The 20477-nt window shown below is 45.0% G+C and overlaps 2 protein-coding genes across 2 annotated transcripts in view; both read left to right on the top strand.

Moving 5' to 3' along the window:
- The first annotated feature begins 7612 nt into the window (after positions 1 to 7612).
- Positions 7613 to 15535, top strand: FCF1 (FCF1 rRNA-processing protein). Its single transcript, XM_056852201.1, has 7 exons — positions 7613 to 7680; positions 8718 to 8789; positions 10684 to 10832; positions 12693 to 12765; positions 13218 to 13305; positions 13652 to 13746; positions 15424 to 15535. The coding sequence occupies exons 1-7, from the start codon at positions 7646 to 7648 to the stop codon at positions 15470 to 15472; spliced, it is 561 nt and encodes a 186-aa protein (XP_056708179.1). The 5' UTR covers positions 7613 to 7645; the 3' UTR covers positions 15473 to 15535.
- A 3305-nt stretch (positions 15536 to 18840) lies between these two features.
- YLPM1 (YLP motif containing 1) overlaps positions 18841 to 20477 on the top strand; it is a 63889-nt gene continuing 62252 nt past the window's right edge. The window contains exon 1 of the mRNA XM_056852188.1: positions 18841 to 19845. Within this exon, the coding sequence (XP_056708166.1) occupies positions 18841 to 19845 (1005 nt within the window). The remainder of the gene's footprint in view (positions 19846 to 20477) is intronic.

The raw sequence follows: 20477 nt of genomic DNA, 5'->3' as shown, positions 1-20477 counted from the left end.
CCTCAGATCCAGATGAAAAAAAATACAGGAAAGTTGTTGCATAGACCTTTAACTTATGCTTCACAGAAGCCCAGTTTCCAAATGTCTGTTTTTCCTATAGATACTAGGGAAAATACAATGTGCTCAAGACACTTCCTTGTTTCCTAGCTGGAATAGGAATAGACAGATAGACAATTTTTGCCTATTGCTCATCCGGCTATTTGAGATTAGACAAATTTTCCAGGTATATAAGACTTGCTAGCAAGCAGTCTGGAAAGGTAGCTCAGAGCTTCCACTCTTAATTGGCTCCTGGTATTTGGAAAATTAAAGGGACAGCAAACTCAAACAACAACTTGTAATACAGATTTGGAATGGATCCCCAAATCTTTCTTAACAAATATTAGTAGGTAGAAATTCGTAAGTCTGCAGGCGCAAGATGCTGAATTGAGGGATGATGGAGAACACACCCTCACCCCTTTGCACATGCCTCACCTAGCTTTAATGGAAAACACTCAAAAGGCTACCAGTGTTACCAATCCAAGTAGGCTAGGAACTCTTCCAAGTTGGATGGACTGGTGATGGTAGCTCTAGACCTTAAGACTAACTGTCAACTCCATGAAGTCAGTAAAAAGAAATCCTTGTCCTCTATCTGGTGCTGGATCCAACACTGATACAAGGTGGGGTAAGGTGGATTTTCACTGATGAAGTAAACAGCAGCAGACCACTCCATCCAAGAATAACCTTCCTGATTTTCCTCCTCAGCCCAATTGTTCTTCAGCTAATTCATGCATCAGTTTGCAAAGATACAAAGCAATTCATTATCAGATTAGTGAGATAATTTGGCATCAGATGGATTACAATAACCAAGGGTGAAATACCACATTACATGTAATTTCTTGTTTTTAAAAAAGCATGGGAAAATAAAGGAACAGGTTACATTTTTGGAGCTTAAATTTAAAGGGGGAAATTTGCAGGGGGAGCTGTTTTACTCTTTGCCCTTGCACCCTTTTTCTGCTGAAAATTTCCACCCCCAAGCTGAATTCAGGCCTTCCTAGGAAATCCCATGGATGGTTCTGCACTTTTAAAAAAATCAAGAAGTTCTTGCTTTAAGAGACTATCCTTTAGGGGAATGAGACACTGTAACCCTCTGTTCCTGATTCCTAGACACATTTGATTAAAAAAAAAATCACCAGTGACGTGCTTCCTCCAGAATAATCAGGAGGTTCTCTAAAGAGAACGTGATCTGATTTACCATGCTTATTCTGGTTTATGTTTAGTAAACAAAGTTTTAAAAGTATTCAGATTAGTTTTATATTCCAACGTATTCAAGCACATTCAAACGTTTGTGAACATTTGCCATTTATTAAAGGAGTCACTGATAGAATGGAGAAACTTTTGAAAAAACATAACCTACAAACAGTGTTTAAACCCACCAAGAAAATACAACAAATGCTACGATCAGCAAAAGACAAAAGAGACCCCCTCACCTCTGCAGGAGTATATCGTATACCTTGCAGCTGTGGAGAAGTTTACATCGGGACAACAAAATGCAGCATACAAACAAGGATAAAAGAACATGAAAGATACTGCAGACTGGGCCAACCTGAGAAATCAGCAGTGGCTGAACATGGACTGACACAAACAGGACACAGGATCTTATTCCAAGACACTGAAAGACTGGACAATTCTACCAACTATTTTGTCAGATTGCACAGAGAAGCCATTGAAATTAATAAACATCAGCACAACTTTAACAGAAGAGAGTTTAAGAATGAATAAGGCTTGGCTTCCTGTCTTGAAAACCTCCAGACTAACAAAGACTACAGTCAACAATAGCCATGCAGATTAGTTTTGGATTTCACACATTAACAGATCACTTCAGGATACAATGGTTCCATATTAACATACCACACCCTCATTAGCACATTATCTTGATACTTACAGGACAATGGTTAGCACATTACCTTTGTTACTTTTTGCAGGACAATGATTCAGCTCAAACCCCTTTCTGACTATATATTACTCTTCCTACACACTTGACACTGAGAGACACTGTCCTTCAGTGTTACTCCTCTGAAGATGCCTGCCACAGCTGCTGGTGAAACGTCGGGAAAGAAAATACCAAGACCACGGTTACACAGCCCGGATAACATACAAGAACCAATGAACTCTGACCGTGAAAGCCTTTGACAATAGTTTGTGAACATTATTTTAATGGAATACTTGCAAAAACTGAGGGCACTTAAAACTGCAAACACACTGATTTTAGCACTTCCAAAGTACTATGCATTATATGCTCTGAATGCGATTGTTCACCCATCTGTTTCAACAAAACTGAATTCTCTTCCATGGAGGTCACAGAGGCACCTCAGTTTCACTGTCACTTTCTGTACCATCTCTTGCATTGCTTTTTAGTTCCATACCAGGCTGCAAACTCTGATTCTGCTCCATACCTACCTTAACCATACTTCAAACTTATCCACCTCAAGAAAAATATATGCTGTGCTTGCTGAAAGTGAAACAAAAAGTAGTCATAGTTTTGGTTGTGCTTTCAGTTGCAGACTGAGAGGCAAAAATAATTTTATCTTCAGTTTTGAAAAGAGCAAGAGTCCAGTAGCATCTTAAAGACTAACAAAATTTGTGGCAGGGTAGCTGTGGCTCACAAATGCTTATACCCTGCCACAAATTTTGTTAGTCTTTAAGGAGCTACTGGACTCTTGCTCTTTTCTACTGCTATTGACAGGCTACCCATTGTGATCTTCAGTTTTGATTTGACTTGTGTAGCCAGATGAATTCATAACTTGATTTTTAAATTATGATTATTTTAAGTCCTTGTGTTTTGTCCCTACCCTATTTTCATATCAATAACAGACACAGGTACTTGCTCATGCAATTCCTAGGGATAATCACCAGAAAAACATGCATAATAGCTTTAAAACTGCCAAGCTTTTCTAATATTGCACTACTAATAGCAGTGCTATTCAATGTTATAAATGTAACAACCCTGAGTCCACTTGCAGAGAAAGGTGGGTGAAAAGGGCTCTAAATAAATAGTTACTAATTTTACTAAACAATATTAAGCAGTGGAAAATGTCTGCCCTGTGTCTGTGCTCTACACCAAACTAGACTCTAGGAAGATAGTCTGCATACGAATGGGCAACTAGTACTAGGCAGATGAATCACTCAAAGTGCTATTGGGCAGGATTGTGGTGCTAGCAACTCCAAAAGCCAGCAACAGCACACTCAACACACAATGTTAGAGGTTGTGTCACGGCATCCTTGCTGAGCATACTTTTACTTCAAGAGTTACCTGCAATCCAACTTCAAGCAATTTTAGGTTCTCATTGTATGGTGATGCAGAAACATAGATGCTGAAAAACAAGCAGAATTGAAGCCCCCCATTCTAATAAGAATTATCTGAGGTATCATGTGGTGCTTCTTCCATATTTTCTACAGTCTGTTAATATGCAATCAAGGACAGAAATACAATTATTGTAACTTCAAGCAGTACCAACTTTTACCCCCCATCAAACATTGTGCTTTAATGTCAACTAAGCATGAAGCTACAGAACGGTTATTAAAAGAAATTCGCCAACAGCAGTGTAAAAAAAACACTTTATGGCACACCAAACAGTTTGCACACCGTTACTCCTTATGCAATTAGAACACAGACCACAAGCAAAATTTAGCTTAGAAAGAAGACGGCTGAGGGGAGACGTGATAGAGGTCTATAAAATTATGCATGGTTTTGAGAAAGTGGACAGGGAGAAGCTTTTCTCCCTCTCCCATAATACTAGAACACGGGGTCATCTGCTAAAGCTGGAGGGTGAGAGATTCAAAACAGATAAAAGGAAGTGTTTTTTCACATAACACATAGTTAAATTGTGGTGGTGGCTGCCAGCTTGGAAGGCTTTAAGATTGGAGTGGACATATTCATGGAGGAGAGGACATATTCATGGCTGTTAGTTGGAATGGATATTAGTCATGCTGCATACCTATTCTCTCTAGTATCAGAGGAGCATGCCTATTATTTTGGGTGCGGTGGAACACAGGCAGGATGGGGCTGCTGCACTCGTCTTGTTGGTGGCTTCCTGGAGGCACCTGGTTGGCCACTGTGTGAACAGACTGCTGGACTTGATGGGCCTTGGTCTGATCTTATGTTCTTAAAGTAGAAATATCTTTTAGCAGGCTTAGCTAGCAAATGCTAAAGAACATGAGTGTGCATTAAATGTAAATTCATAACCTAGAACCAACATGATGTTACATGACTGAGTCAGTACAAGAGGCAAATGTCAGGTCCTGTGTCACATCAATTGCCACCACCACAACAAACAATCCTTTAAAAAACACCAAAAACCTACCATTCTGGCAGCCCAGAGGCGCCTTAAAGACTAGCAAAATTTATTCCCACTTGCCCATGCCAGACAAAATGCAATTGGGGCTCTGCTGGTCTTTCAAAAACGAGACCAAGATCCTCAAGCTACAAGTGCCAGTTAACTCACAGGATCACTCTTCACAATTTTAAAAAGAACAGAAGAATTTTCACTAACTGATTTCACAGCAGTCATTGCAAGGAAAGAATAGGAGAAACTATTAGCTTTACAAGTAAGTCGAGAAACCTTTTTAACCCATATACTTGCATTTGTAATGCATGGCTTTTAGAAACTTTTGTAAGATTTCCCTGGTTAGGGATGATTTTTACAAATGAGTGGCTATTTACAAGCCCATACTTCAAGACAACCGTGCACATAATTGCAAATAAGAACCACATACCTATCTGTCCCTGTAACTTATATGTAAACCTTACTGTTAGATGCCTCTTTGTACAAAAGAAGGGCAACACGACACAAATTTCACAACACAGTTCCTTACAAGTATTTCATACCATGATCTAAAACACTCCATTATGAATTTTAAACATCGCCAAATTACTAAATAAGCATGGGGGTGGGAGGAGACACTGCAACTCTGGTTGGGCCAGACAGTGCGTACACAATAACAAAAAGACATCACTAGCTTCTTATACTGGGCAATCCTGACACCATCTCAAGCAACACAACGTCCATGCTAAAAACAAAGTACATAAAGCCCGCTGGGGAAAAGATTTCTCTCAAAGTTGTATTCTTCTAGAACAACACTCTATTCAGGCCTGAGCACCACCAGAACAATGAAAAACAATGAAGAGCCTCACTGCAGCAGAACATGCAGGACGCAGACAATGCAGAAGCGACCGGCACGAAGGCTTTCAAGAACCGGGGCAACTAAGATTCCCATGTGGAAAATATCACTCACTCTTCTGTGGGGGAGAAACACAACAACACTTCGCCACGTTCAAAACACTTGCAACTGCCAACTTGACTTTCAGGACTGATTCAAGCGGCGGGAGAAGGACGAGCCACTCCCCTCCTCTGCCGTTAATCTGCACAGAGCCACGGAGCGACGGGGAATAGACACCCACGGAGATAAGCCCTTCTTTGCACCCTCCTTAGCCAGCAAGTTGTCCAGTGGAGGGGGGTGTGGCGGGGAAAAACAGAAGGGACCAGAGGACTAACGCCCCCCCCCCCCAATCAAGGGGCTTCCACAGCCCTCACAATTCCCCACCACCCCCAGGGACCAAACTTCCCCCTTGCTCAGCAGGCTGGAGCCATTGGGAGAAAGCCCACCAGCGGGCCTCCCTCCGCTGCGGGAGACGAGACCACCCAGCCCCACAGTGCTCGGACGCGTCCCTTCCGTCAAGGCGGCGGAAAAAAGGAGGGAGGGAGGGAATACCCAGGGGCGCCGCCCCCCGTCCCAGCGGCGGCCGTCTCTTCTCCCCGGCTCCAAGCTCGGCCCTCCCTTCTCTTCCCTCTGGGAGCGAAGACAAGGCGGCGGTGACGGGACTGAGAGCGCTAACTGTCGGTCTCGCGCACTGCCCGGGCTCCGGCCGCCCGCTGCTTCCCTCCCCAGAGGCCGGAAGTGACGTGCTGAAACCGCTGGCGGGCGAGCGAGCGCGCCGGAAGCAGCCCGGCAAAAAGGGAGAAGGTGCGGTGGAGGCCCGCGTGGGAGCTGAAGGGGCGACGAGATGGTGAGTAGCGAGTTTTGGAGGGGCGTCGGCCAATCTTTGCCTCGCAGTCTTATCCCGCCTGCGCAGCCTGGAGAGGGATCCTTTCCAAATCCATGTATGTGGAGAAATAAACAGGGTAATTCTAGGTAGAGAACTTGCAGTGTACAATGGCTGGGTGTTGTTGTTTTTTGATAGTTGTTAGTTTTAAGAATGTTATGCTATTTTACGATGACTGTCTTCGTGAGAGATGGGGCGAGCAGGCTTTCTGGACTGGCAGCATAAGCCCATTGACGGGAGTAACTCTGCAAAGGGTTGCTCTGAGAAGCATCAGGGCCAAGATCTGTGCAGTTCATCAGCCTGTTTTTGCCAGAGTCAACAAGATGCTCTCACGTGGTCTACAAGCAGAGGTATAGAGGCCAAAGCCTGTCCCTGTTGTGGTCTCCTGGATCCTAGTATTCAAAGATACATTGTCTTGAATGTGGAGGTTCCATTTGTCTCTTATGGCTAGTAGCCATTGATGGCTACTAGCCATCCACTGCCACCCTTGCCCAAGAGTACCCGGGAGGCAATGAGGGATCTGCATGAATAAAAGAGCTTGCCCACTTGCCCCCTTCACCTATATTGTATGGGGATGGACCCTGCAACTCTCAAGCCTATCTGCTCTTCCTTGGCTACAAGCCGTTTGAGGTACTGACATTGGTGTCCAGCATGCATGTGTGCTCACCGCTGCACACTGCCCTGCCCTGCTAACTCTTTAGACTGGTGATGTGTTTGGTCTATGTGTGTTTGAATGGGTAGGTGCTTTGGTAAGAACTCTTGGTCACAGTCTGTGATCTTTAGAAGGAAGCAAAAATTTTATTTACTAACATACACCACTAGTTTATAGAACCACAAGAGAATACGAAGGTAGTGTCAGAACAGTGGCAGGATTGTTACAGAAACTGCCATGCAAGAAACAAAACCAAGGACTAACTAAGTTGTACGAGTCACTGGGTTTACCTTGACATTCTGTTCTGTTCATTTTAGTATATGCAAGTTTGCCCTCCCTCCCCTTTGATGTACTTCATGAGGGAGCATATTCTTCAGCTGATGGGTAGTGAAGTCAGTTCCCAAGGCAAGGTATAATGAAGGTAGTCCTCGTAACATTAGAAAGAAGCGGTCCTGCTCACACATGGTGGTAATCCTGTGGTTATGAAGTGCTGAAACAATATCTCAGTGTGGTGTAGAACATTTGGACTCGGAGTAGGAAATCCCCACTCAACCCAAAATTCAGTGAGTGATCTTGGGGTGATCACTCTCTTTAATCCTAGCCTGCCCCATGGGGCTGTTGTAGGGATTAAAATGGTGTAGGGGAGCACCACGTATGCTATCCTGAGCTCTTACAAGAAAGAGACTAACTTGGGGATGGGACGGCAGCAGCCTAATTTGAGTGAAGACTTGAAGCTTCAGTTCAGTTACGTGAGTAACCATAAATAACATATCTGATCTGTAGGCAGGTTTGAGTTTTTGCACCTTTGACGTTAGAAATTAAGCAGGATCCTATGGCATTGCTGCAGAACAGTGACTTGTTGTTAATGTATCTTTTTTCAGGGGAAACAGAAGAAAACAAGAAAATATGCCACTATGAAACGCATGATCAGCCTCCGTGACCAGCGCCTGTGAGTCTCTTGAAGTTATTGAGTAGTGACAGCTGCTGAGTTTTGTTTGTTGTATGCTGGATTACAGAATTGGAGAAAGAAACTAACAGCATAATGCATGTGACAAACAGAGCAGTGATAACCACCTAAAATTTCAGTGACATTAACAGTGACCCTATTTCCTTTATAAAAAGGCCCTCCTGAACAATTCTGTACTACACATTCTGAGGAGCCATAGAAGTGTGGGAGCCTTCCCAACCATATCAGGCAGGCAGCTTAAATCCGTGCTGTTAATATTTTGTGGAGGGGTAAATGGAAATGTACCTTTCCATTTTGCTGTCTGATTTGAATGGTTTGTGTGTCTGAATTTAGAGATTTCTGTTCATTTTATTTGTGTCAAACTTCAGGCTGTTGCTAAGGGTAGAAATCCCCTGATTTTGTGTTCTTTTGCCTTAGCACACTTCATATCACTTATGTGTCATTGACTTTGTATGAATGAGATTGTTTCAGAAAAGGAAAGACTGAAACTTTTAGAGAAATAGCTTTTGCATTCAGTTACTTGGGGCTGCTTTAGAATTTGGAGAACCATCTAAAATATTTGGACTTCACATGCACTGTTCTTTTTGATTTTATCACCTGACATGTATTTTCCCTCAGCCTTAATGCTTTGACCCAAAGTTATCTATAGAGCAGAGATACTTAATCAGTGGCTTGGGAGCCACATGTTGCTCTTTCCCATGCCACCTGTGGCTCTTCTGAGCATTGTTCCCAACTTTGCACCTGTCCCCTGTTTCAGAAAAGTAAGCAAAGCCTTAGACTAGTGGGGCAGTGGTTGGAAAGTGGTTCCCACCTTCAAACAGCTGTCAATGGAGTCCCAGGTAAGCTGCAAGCCTCCCTGAGTTGAAGGCTTCATACCAAGGATGGAAGTAAATGGGGCTCTTTTGGTTGATGATAATTGGTGGTGTGGTTCTCTGCGAGCCCTGGAGTGAATTCCACTGGTGTGGGGGTTTGTTGAAATTGCAATACACAAATGTTCCGAAACCCCTTCTTGTTCCCAGCAAGGAGCAAGATCGAGCAAAAGCCAAGAAGAAAAAGAAGGATGACCCAAGTGCTATCAAAGAGAGAGAGGTGTAAGTACCAAATGATCTCTTGCTTTCTGTGTAGTGTTTCTCAAATGCATTGTGGGAAACCAGAGTCCAGATGTTTGATATGTGTGCCATGGTATTTTGAGCAAATGAATGTATTGAAGAATTTGTGAAGGACCATTTATTCTTCCTTTTATATCACTGCTACATAGAATCATACATGAGGAAGGGAACAAATGATCACGTAGTCCAATTGTCTTCTCCAATGTGGAGACCTTCATGTATCCAGCAGGCTATGTATAGTGATATCAGTCCTTGAGTATGGACCTTTCTGCAAGGGAAAACAAAGACATGTGTAGTTAGACTTCCTAGATGTGCTTCCTAGCCCTTCACAGGAAGCAGAATGTTTGGGGCTGTTTCTGGACTCAGTGAGCCATTACTTAGGCAGAAGGATTGTCTGCAGACATTAGTAAGCAAGCAAGCAGTGGGACATGTAGCACTTCTGACCTCCTTGCTCTTGATGCCCTTCAGTTTTTCACCCCCGGTAATTTCTTCAAGGCAGCAGCTTCTTAATAAAGGTTCTGCGATCTAGGGAGTGGGTGGGGAAGTTTTCATTTTTCCAGTCTCGGCCACACAGCAGCCATTTTTCTTGCGCCTATCCCCATAGTTGTCATTTCCTCCCCCTGTCACCAGGGTGGTGGTGGTTCTTAGTTTTAATCAGTAATTGAATGTGCTTATAATAACAAACTGTGCATCAGGTTCTTTTAACTCCTAGTTTTCAGTTTTTTTTAAAAAAAGTCCATTAGCGCCTTTTGTTGTGGAAATATTAAGGAAATTCATATATTCCCAATAAAAGGGGCTAAAAGTTTACTTTTTAAAAAAAAAACCATCAGAATTCAGAGAACCTGATATATAGATTGCTATAAAGTTATGATTCTCAATTGGTAATTAAAAAACTTGAGAAAATCGTGATGGAGCACAGGGGAGGGTGGGGAGGGCTACTGGTGAAAGACTGGGCCAGGGAAACTAGGGGGAGAGCTGCCATGTGGAAGCCCCTTTCTAGCTGTGCTGTATCGGTAGCTGCAGAAGCAAAGCCTGTCCCTGGGTAGAAAACACCTATGTAAGGGCTTCCCTTCATGCTATCTTGCACCCTGTAGAATGAGAGACTATATCTGTCCCCAAAATGTAAATGGTAATGAGCCAAGTACATAAAAGATGTACTTTCCGCCCTACAAATGGCACAAGTAATTTATGCTGGTGTTTATCTAGGATTAAGAGCGCAATCCTGAGTGGGGGTGTAGTTGGGATGGGCCCGGGGATGGCGCTGCTGTGCCACCTCCTGAGAGGCTTGCAGTGTTGCTGTAACAAAAATAAAACTAATTCTATCCCAAGCCCTGTGAAACTCCTCCATAGTGTTTCATGGGGCAACATCTGTGGGATGGGTGTGACCAGGAGCTCCTACAGCAGGACATGGGCCAGTGGAGACGAGGGAGAAGGGCTGAGTCATAATTGGAGCATAAAGTTCTGAGGGTGGTCACCTGACCACTGGGGGTAGTTCCAGTAATTGGACAGTGCTGTTAAGGTAGTGGTGGAATTGAGTTGTGGGTGGTCGGAACCTCAGGAGGCAGAGGAGCTACAGAAGTCTGGAGAACCTGTGGAGTGCTGCTAACTACCCTAGGCTGTGGAGTGTAAAACCGGCATGTGGTGAAGGCTTAGTAAATGGGGAGCACCATCAAGAAGTGGAGTGTTTCTTTATATGACCACCCTGGATCCAAGACACACACACACCCAGCCTACTGCTAGCCTTAACCCTGCATGTGCCATTGCACGTTACCCCCACCCTGGTCACAGGTGCATTTTGGAGATGCCTGACAATGTGTAGACAGTATGTTTTGTATCACTGTTTTTCAAGTGACTTGTCTTGTATCTGTCTTTGCAGCCCTCAACATCCCTCCTGTTTGTTCTTCCAATATAACACACAACTTGGGCCACCCTACTACATCCTGGTCGACACCAACTTTATCAATTTCTCCATTAAAGCCAAATTGGACCTGGTGCAGTCAATGATGGATTGCCTTTATGCCAAATGTAAGTTTCTGCACTTGTTCCAAGGGTAGTGTTGCACTGTGATGAAAGAAGTGGCTTTTTTTAAAGGCCCCCCTAATGGAGACACAACTGGGCTGAATCCTTTGAACTGCAAGCAGAAGGTACTTAATGGCCTTTCCCTTCCATCCAGCAGCCCCTAAGTTTTACCCAAAAGCAATGTGTGAGGGGAAGGGGCTTGTGAACAAAATGCCATCAGGCACTTGGAGTTTGTGTGGAGGGGAGAGCTGAGCAAAATCACCAGACTTCCTCTTCCCCAATGAATATCTTCCTCTTCCACCCTTCTTCCTCCAATGGCAGGGATAAAATGAGGATGCCTTTGCCCATTTCCCCCTGCTTCTTTCAGCCAAGAGGGGCCATGGCTTATTATAACTACCATATTTTTCGCTCCATAAGACGCATCTGATCATAAGACGCACCTAGTTTTTAGAGGAGGAAAACAAGAAAAAATATATTCTGAATCAAATGGTGTACTGCCCCTGGAATCCCGGCGGGGGGTCTTTAAACTCCTCCGCGCTGCCATCCCAGGCAGCGCAGAGCACTTTCAAGACCCCCCCCCCCCTGGCCTGGCTTCTAGGGACTCCCTGGAAGCCCGGCGGGGGAGTATTAAACTCCTCCGCGCTGCCATCCCAGGCAGCGCAGAGCACTTTCAAGACCCCCCCCCCGGCTTCTAGGGACTCCCTGGAAGCCCGACGGGGGGGGGTCTTTAAACTCCTCCACGCTGCCATCCCAGGAAGCGCAGAGCATTTTCAAGACCCCCCCCCCACCCGGCTTCTAGGGAGTCCCAGGAAGGGGGGCTGTGGGTCTTTAAACTCCTCTGCGCTGCCTGGGCAGGCAACGCAGAGCAGTTTAACCTCCCGCCGCGCTTCCTGGTCCCAAGCTGGCTGGCGGTGTCCCAGCCGGCTCCCGGGGCGGCCCGGCTCCGCGCCCTGCTGCCACTGCGCTGGGCGGCTTTGAGGGGCCTCCCGCCCCGCAGCTGGCTGGCGGCTTTAAAGCCGGCTCCCGGGGCACGTGGGCCCCGCGCCAGGCTCCCGCTGAGCTGGGCAGCTGCTGGGAGGGGCCTCCCGCCCCCCAGCTGGCTGGCGGCTTCCTAGCCGGCCTCCAGGGTGCGCCGGCTCTGTGCAGGGCCTCTCGCAGCTTTGCCCTTCTCCCCGGGGGCCGGATTCACATACATTCGCTCCATAAGACGCACAGACATTTCACCTCACTTTTGAGGAGGAAAAAAGTGCGTCTTATGGAGCAAAAATACGGTAAGTAAAGTGGGATTTTGGTACATTGGAGTTTATTTGGGGAAAGAAAATAATAACAATAACTGGAGTAGCAATATTAGATAATATATTCAAAGGATATATGATATAGTTAAGGAAAGGTAAATAGAGAACATTAGTTGATTGAAGATTAAGCGAACAGGTAAGAATGATTAATATCATTGGCATCGTTCAAGATTAAGCAGTGTACTGTAAGATAGTTGAAAAGCCTTTGCTTTTCTCCTATGCACTTTTATTATTATTACTATTTTTGTAAGCTTTCAATGATAAATTTAAAAGGACGCCCCTGGAAGGTGGACTATACTGTATGTAGGAGAATGACTGAGTTTGTTATGTGTGGTTTTGTTTTTGAAATTTCAATAAAAATTATATTTTTAAAAAAGGGGGCCATGGCTCAGTAGTAGAGTATTTTCTGTGGATGTTCAATCCCTGGCATCTCCAGTTAAAAGGATGAGGCAGTGGGTGGTGTGAAATACCTCTATCTGAGACCCTGAGCAGTTGCTGACAATCAGATTAGATAATATTGACTGTCACACTGCCTGTTAGTGATACTATTATATATATTCTATTCCTGCAGGTATTCCCTGTATCACAGATTGTGTCATGGCTGAAATTGAGAAGTTGGGACAGAAATATCGTGTGGCCTTAAGGTGGGAGAACGACAACTGGACTTTGTTCCACATTCTGACTATCTTGCCTAAACTACAAGTAAACAAACCGTAATATTCAATAACATGCATCTAAATTTAAGTATGTAATGAGAAAAAAATAAGCAGTGTCCAGAAAACAAGTTTTCCAGCGCCTCTTCTAGTGCTGTGTGCTCCTAGCAGTTTTAGATTTCAGAAAATGTTCGCCAGCCATGCTGATCCTGTGTAATAAATGTGAAGAGCAATATAGTTGCCTGAAATATGTGTTAATCACTCCACGCTCTTCTACTGGAGGAAAATGAATTGGGCTCAAACTACAAGGCTCCTGTGGTTGCAGATGTGGAGGTTGCCAGAGTGAGGGAAAGACAGAAATTATTGTTTCTGTTAGCAATTTGCTGTCTTCTATGTATCAGTTCCTGGCCCCTTTCCTAATTTTTGATTTTATGATTCTGCAGGATAGCCAAAGACCCACGATTTGAACGCCTGCCATGCACTCACAAAGGAACCTATGCAGATGACTGTTTGGTGCAGAGGGTGACTCAGGTACCTTCTTTCTGTAGGAATTTCTATGCCATATTTAGAGTTACTTAATTTCTATCAGTACCATTGACTCTCAAAGAATCAGATTCAATTAAGGCTCTGCTTTTCTAGGTAGTATTAACCTCTTCGTAAGTAGCAATCACTATTGTAAAGAATTGATTGTGGAAAGGGAGATCCACTTTCCTCTGCTAAAACAGTTAGCATTGATAAGGTGCTTGTGAAGAGGCCTGTTGTTTCTGGAAATGTGTGCCTTCTTGCAGTGCATGGTCAAATGAATAGAAACATTGGGTTTACCCTTTCATTAAAATATTGCCAAGATGGAATTAATTACTTTTTCCTCCCTTTGCAGCACAAATGTTACATAGTGGCTACTGTAGACAGAGACCTGAAGCGCAGAATACGGAAAATCCCTGGAGTCCCTATAATGTATATATCCAATCACAGGTAGGTGAGCTCTCGAATGGTTATCTGATAACAGAACAAATTACCATTTTTGTGATGTCCTGCATTGTTTATCTCTAGAGTATTAATCTTTGCCAGCACATATATTTGTGCACAGGGCCCATGTGTAAAGAAAATGGTTTAATAATAAAAGCAATATTTGTAACCATGGCATTTTGAAACTTGATGATGGCATGAGCCATCAACACTGGCTAATCTAGGTTTGTATACAGATGTATGTGTTTATCTGAACAAACTTGTACATTACTGTGTGTTTGCTTTTCTTTGGCATTGTTTTTCTTTTGGCTTCTCTCCCCCTCAGGGATAGAGTCTTTACTACATGTTAATGTTGTGCACTATGCATATTAATAATGATGTGTAAATAATATGTAACATATCTTGCAACAATATAATATAATATCAATCAATATATCTAATTCTCAGTGGGGCCAAATCTATGGATATTTAAATCTGGAGACGGGGGCCGTGAACAGACCAGCTAGGTCTTTCTACAAACCTGAAAAAGTCCCAGGTTTGCAGGAAAATTGAAAATCTCTTTTTAAGGTGTGGGTTTTTTAAAAAAAAAACCCAAAATAATAGGAACAGCACCTGTAGCTTTAAGAAATTAATGCCTTCTCAGTAATTTGGGGTAGGCAGAACAGTATTGCCAGCTTTCCAGCCTTAGATTCTGTCAATAAGAGGCAAGGTAGAGGACAGGGTCTTTCCAAGGCTATTTTGGCCTCTGAGGGAGGACTCATCAGTCCAGGCCTACCAGCAACCACCAAATGACTTGATACCATGTGATTTACATGATTCACCCAGGACTGGCTGCATGTTCAACAGCAGCCACTTTACAAAAGGCAGTCTTGTATAGTGGTTAGAGTTTCACACTAAGATTTAGGACACCCAAGTTTGAATAGCCACTCCGCCGTGGAAGTTCACTGGGTGACCTTGGGCCAGTTACACATTCTTATCCTAACTTACCTCACAAGGTTATTGTGAGGAAAAATGGATGAGAGGAGAATGATGTAAACTGCTTTGGGTCACCATTGTGGAAAAAGGTGTGGGGGTATAAATGAAATAAATGAATATAGCTGAAGTTAGGGGCCAGATAAAAGGTAGGTAAGGTTAGTGTGTGGAAAGGAGTGAAGGAAGCAGGGAAAGTTGAGGTATATGGGCTGCCAGGAGAAGAAAAAGGAGAAATAGCATGGTGAGGAGAATACAGGAGAAAGTGAGGTGCACCCTGCAAGTCTTTGCAGGTTCCCCACTGTACCACTTGATTTGGTCTGGTGGCCATCACCACACACCTTAGACAAAGCTCTTCCAGGAAGAGTGCCAGGGGAGGAAAGGAGGAAAACCTGAAGACTGGGGCAAAAAAGCTTGGCTGGTGGGCCAGAAAAGGAGGGCTTTCAAGGAAGGAAAAGAGGAAATGGTGGAAGAGTTGAGAACGAGATGCACCCTGCAAGTCCTTGGGTATCCCTTGTTTACAGTTCACTCCCTCCTATTAGTGTGCCTACATTCCACTTGGCTCACTAGAACTTTTTTTAGTGTTCTTCATCTTGTGCAGATCAAAAAACAACATAAAACCAACAAAGATCAGGAGGCCCTCATTGTGTGTTCCATGCCTTCCACAGAGGAACTATGATGGATTGCTTAATAATAACTTTGTTCTTATTCTAGGTATAACATTGAGAGGATGCCAGATGACTATGGAGCTCCTCGATTTTAGCCTCGCGTTGGAAAGCATCCAAGAGAAGCCTGTTTTGTCAAACTCCCATATTCCAGAACTCTTTGCCTGTTGTAAGGCTGTTTTGTTTTTAATTCACATTCTGATGTGTTTTTATGGAGTTCATCTGTTCTTCCAGAAAAAAGTATGCTAGATCTGTTTCTTTGTTCCAGAATAAATATTCTTGATGATTTGGAAATGGGCTGTTGAGAATTTCTCTATATTTATTTATTTGGTTATATCCCAAGTTGCTCCCCAGTGGGAGCTAAAAAAGAAGAATTGGTTTTTATACTCCGCTTTTCTCTACAGTTAAGGAGTCTCAAAGCGGCTTACAATTGCCTTCCCTTCTCCTCCTCACAATAGGCACCTATTGAGATAGGTGGGGCTGAGAGAGTTCTGAGAGAACTGTGACTAGCCCAAGGTCACCCAGCAGGCTGCATGTGGAGGAGTGGGGAAACCAACGTGGTTCACCAGATTTAAGTCCACTGCTCATGAGGAGGAGTCAGAAATCAAACCTGGTTTTCCACCTCTCTTAACCACTACACCACACTGGCTGTCTTTTATATTTTAGTCCTTTTTTCATATAATCATCTTAATATTTTTTTTAAATCACACATTGCCTGTACAAAATATTGGGAAATTCCTGCAGTGGTAGTTCCATAACTTCCTTAAAACTATGTAAATGAAGAATAAGTGACTGGCAAAGAAACACATTTCTAGGCTGTGTCCCATTCTAATGTCAGTTTTAATCCACATTGCAAAGAGCTAGATCAGCAACACTTAAACAGATCAATTCTATATTTCAGGAGTGTAAGAGAATGATCCCAAGCAAGCCTACTCAGAATCCTGCTTGGGTCTGTTCAGTGGGGCTTACTCCCCAGCAAGTGTCCGTAGGATGGCACCAGCAGGCTAAAGCAGGCTAAAATGCAACAAAGACAACCTAGTTTGAAATCTGGCTAAAAAGTTTACTTCTCTTGTTGGCTGATTTTTGACACAAGACACCTCGTACTGGCATTCATAGCAGGACTCTTAATTATTTCACTGGGACTCGGTTTTCCTCATTGTCTGCTTGTATTGCTTTTTGTTTGTGTAAACTTCTGTTGTGATCTACTCCTACAACTATGTGCTTAGAAATACATTTCATTGGACTGTGACTTCTAAACCTATTTCGGATTAGGGAATAGACATTATTCTTTCCCTGCATAAGTTGGTGGGGGGGGGGTCCTGTGTTGGCTCCAGCGGCACATTGCTGATCTGGCAACAAACCTCAGGTGGTGCTCTCCTACATGCTTAGATTGACATACATGCACTTGAATTTCTTTCAAGAACTTCTCTGAGATAAAAGCGCAGTTTGTAGTCGCAGCATTTGCTACACTGATGCCCTGGGACTCGCCCTCATAAGGGACGAGAAGAATGAATTCTTCTCATCTGTCTTCACTGTTGAAGATACAGGGCAGATTCCTTCTCCTGAACTGAGATTTTGGAGAGGGGAAAATGAGGAACTGAGACAAATAGTGGTAACAAGGCAGGAAGTTCTAAAACATCTAGACCACTGGTTCCCAACCAGGGGTCCGCGAGAACTAAATTAAGGTCCGCGAAACAAAGTTATAAACCCATAATAAATTCATATTTTCAATTAAAAGTTCTCTATTATAAAAATATATATTCAAATATTATTCTAAGTTTAATGTTTAACTAACAGTTATGATTAAAGTTTATTTTCAAATTCTCAGAATTTTTATTTTGAACCTTGGGGTCCCTGCACCGAACAAAAAAGTCCTAGTGGTCCCTGGTCAAAAAAAGGTTGGGAACCACTGATCTAGACAAACTGCAAACTAACAAGTCACAGGGACCAGACGGTATTCATCCTAGAGTTCTTCAAGAACTCAAATGGGAAATTGCTGAACTTCTAACAACGATATGTAATATGTCCCTTTGATCAGCCTCTGTACCAGAGGACTGGAGAATGGCCAATGTAACACCCATTTATAAAAAAAGGTTCCGGGGGGGTCCCAGGAAATTACAGGCTAGTTAGCTTAACGTCTGTTCCGGGTAAATTAGTGGAAAGCATTATTAAAGATAGAATTGTCAAGCATATAGAAGGGCAAGGTCTGCTGGGCAAAACCCAATATGGCTTCTGTAAGGGAAGGACCTGTCTCAGTAACCTATTAAATTTTTTTGAAAGCGTCAATAAGCACGTGGACAGGAATGAGCCTGTGGATATTGTGTATTTGGATTTCCAAAAAGTTTTTGACAAAGTCCCCCACCAAAGACTGCTAAGCAGACTTTATAGTCATGGGATAAGAGGACAAGTCCTCTTATGGATTGCGAGCTGGCTGAAAAATAGGAAGCAGAGAGTAGGAATCAATGGTCAGGTCTCCCAATGGCGGGATGTGAGCAATGGGGTGCCTCAGGGATCTGTGTTGGGACTGGTGCTTTTCAACCTGTTCATCAATGACCTGGAGTTGGGGTTAAACAGTAAAGTAGCCAAGTTTGCAGATGACACCAAATTATTTAGGGTGGTTAAAACAAAATCGGACTGAAGAGCTCCAGAAGGATCTCTGCATACTGGAAAAATGGGCATTAAAATGGCAAATGAGATTCAATGTAAGTGTAAAGTGATGCATATTGGGACAAAAAATCCCAACTTCACATATACACTGATGGGATCTGTGCTGGCAGCAACAGACCAAGAAAGGGATCTTGGGGTGGTAGTGGATAGCTCAATGAAGATGTCAACCCAGTGTGCGGCTGCTGTAAAAAAGGCAAATTCCATGCTGGCCATAATTAGACGAGGAATAGAGAAGAAAGAATAAAACACGTATTGTCTAGAAAAGCGTCCCAATTAATAGGGCAGCAGCTTTAAATTTGTATTCCTTTAAAGTGCTGGGGCAAGTGACCTCTTAAAAGTGGCTGTCCCTCAGAATGAGCGGGACTGAGAAGATGTGAGCCCAGCGACGCACGCACAGGTCTTCTAAAGCGGAATGACACCCAAAGAAACGCGCTGAGAATGGCTGGCTGGCTGGCTGGCAGTGGGGGGTGGGGGGCTCTTCATTCACGGTCGGCCATGGGCAGACGATGCTCTGCGTCGGGATCGCTAAGGCGAGCGTCCTTCCCATCCCTACCACTCCATGCTCGTAGCCGCAACAACTCAACAGGGGGCGCTGCAGTTCTTGCGCTCCCTTTCCGCCCATTCTCTCGCGCCGACCCGGAAACGTTCTAGCTGTGACTTAGGACATTGCACTCTATGGCCTTGGCGGTCCAGGCGCTTCCGCACGCGCTCCCGTTGCCGACCGCCGCTCTTGCGGCCTGTGGAAGGAAGACCCGCGCTCTCTCCCGGCGGCGTCCACGGAGCGCTTCTCCCCGGCCCCATGTACCCGACGTGGGGTTTGTACGGGGCGGCCCCGGGGCCCTACCCGCCGCCGCCCACGATGATGCCGCCTCCACCGTTGCCTGGGCCTCCGCCGGCCGTGCTCTCCTCCGCCCTGCCGCCGCAGGGCCCTGGGGGGCCGCCGCCTTACGCGGCCTCCTCGGCGGCTGCCGCCGCTGCCCCAGTGAGCGGCTCGTCGGGCTTTCTGAGCCTGCAGGAGCAGCACCTGGCCCAGCTGCAGCAGCTCCAGCAAATGCACCAGAAGCAGCTGCAGTCGGTGCTGTTGGGGGGCCCCCCTCCGCCCGGGGCGCCTCCGCCCAGCCTGCCGCCGCCTCCCCTGCCCAGCGCCTCGGCCCCTGCGACCTCCTGGCAGCCGCCTGCCCCCCCCGGGCCCCCTCCCGCCCGCACTTACCAGAACCAGTTTAAGCACCGCGACCCGCCGCTTCCTCCTCGCGACCCGCCGATGCGCAACCCCCCATTGCCCCCTTTGCCCCGGACGGAGGAGACCGGGGAGCCGCCTCAGGCTCGCCAGGAGTGGGAGAGCGCCGCCCCCTCGGACAGCCCCGACATGGACATGGACTTGTCCTCTCCGCCACAGTCGCCCACCCAGTCTTACCTGTCCCCCCTCGAGGCTGACTCTTACGCCCTTGCCTCTCAAATCCTGCCCTCGCAGACCCACACTCCCCCACCTCACTCTTTCCAGGCCCATTCGCAGTTGCCTCAGGGGTTTTCAGAACAGCCTTTCGCCGAACCTCCTCCTGCAGCGGTTTCTCAGTCTTACTTGTCCCAGCCTTACCAACCCACTTCCCAGCCGTCGTCTTCCCAGTCAGTTCAGTCCAGTGCTCCCGCGATCTCCCAGTCTGAATCTCGCTTCGCCTCAACCCAGATTTCACAGCCTGCCCCTGAACCCCAAGAGTTCAGACTGGGCAGTGGAGAGAACGCAGATAACAGGTGTGAGCGACTGCAAAGCGCCTCCCGTGCAGACCTCTCCACAATGACTCCCCAGGTAAGAATAAAGTGTGTCTGTCATCTCTAGGCTGCAAAATAGCTAGACCAGGGGTCCAGGTAAGAAGCTTTCCAAAGTGGTATGATCTGTCTTTTTGAGAGAACGTGGTTAAGATTCCATGTAGGTGGGAGGCACTTGACTTAAAATCAAGTTATGGAGTCCAGAAGTTCATGTTAACAACTTTACTGGACTAAATTGTGGCTCTGTTTATTGTTGCCCAAATAAAAATCTGTTCTATGTAGGAAATAAATGAATCCACATTTTAGATCAGCGTATGTGATTATTGTTGCTGTGCACACATATTGTGTATATTAAATGTGAGCACACACATGTGCTCGCATTTGACTATTTCAAGCGTTCACATTATTTTTTACTCTGAAGTGCTTTCATGCTGAATGCTTTCCTACCTGAGAAGGGCACACATATTTAAGGTTTCCATCCCGCATCACTGCCAGTATCCATGTATTTGAGATTATGGGGTAATAGGCTTTTACTTTGTCATGTCTTTGTCCCTTAACTTAAGCATGGTTATTTGGAAGTAAGTCCCACTGTAGTCAATGGGATTTCTAGGTAGGTATGTTTAGGTTTACAGCCTTTGAAAATTAATCTCTGGGTATTTTAAGAGAAAAGTG

This window comes from Euleptes europaea, chromosome 6, assembly GCF_029931775.1.
Source record: "Euleptes europaea isolate rEulEur1 chromosome 6, rEulEur1.hap1, whole genome shotgun sequence".
NCBI classification, from domain to species: domain Eukaryota; kingdom Metazoa; phylum Chordata; class Lepidosauria; order Squamata; family Sphaerodactylidae; genus Euleptes; species Euleptes europaea.
The sequence above is the reverse complement of the archived record's forward strand: the minus strand, read 5'-3'. Positions and strand labels throughout refer to the sequence as shown.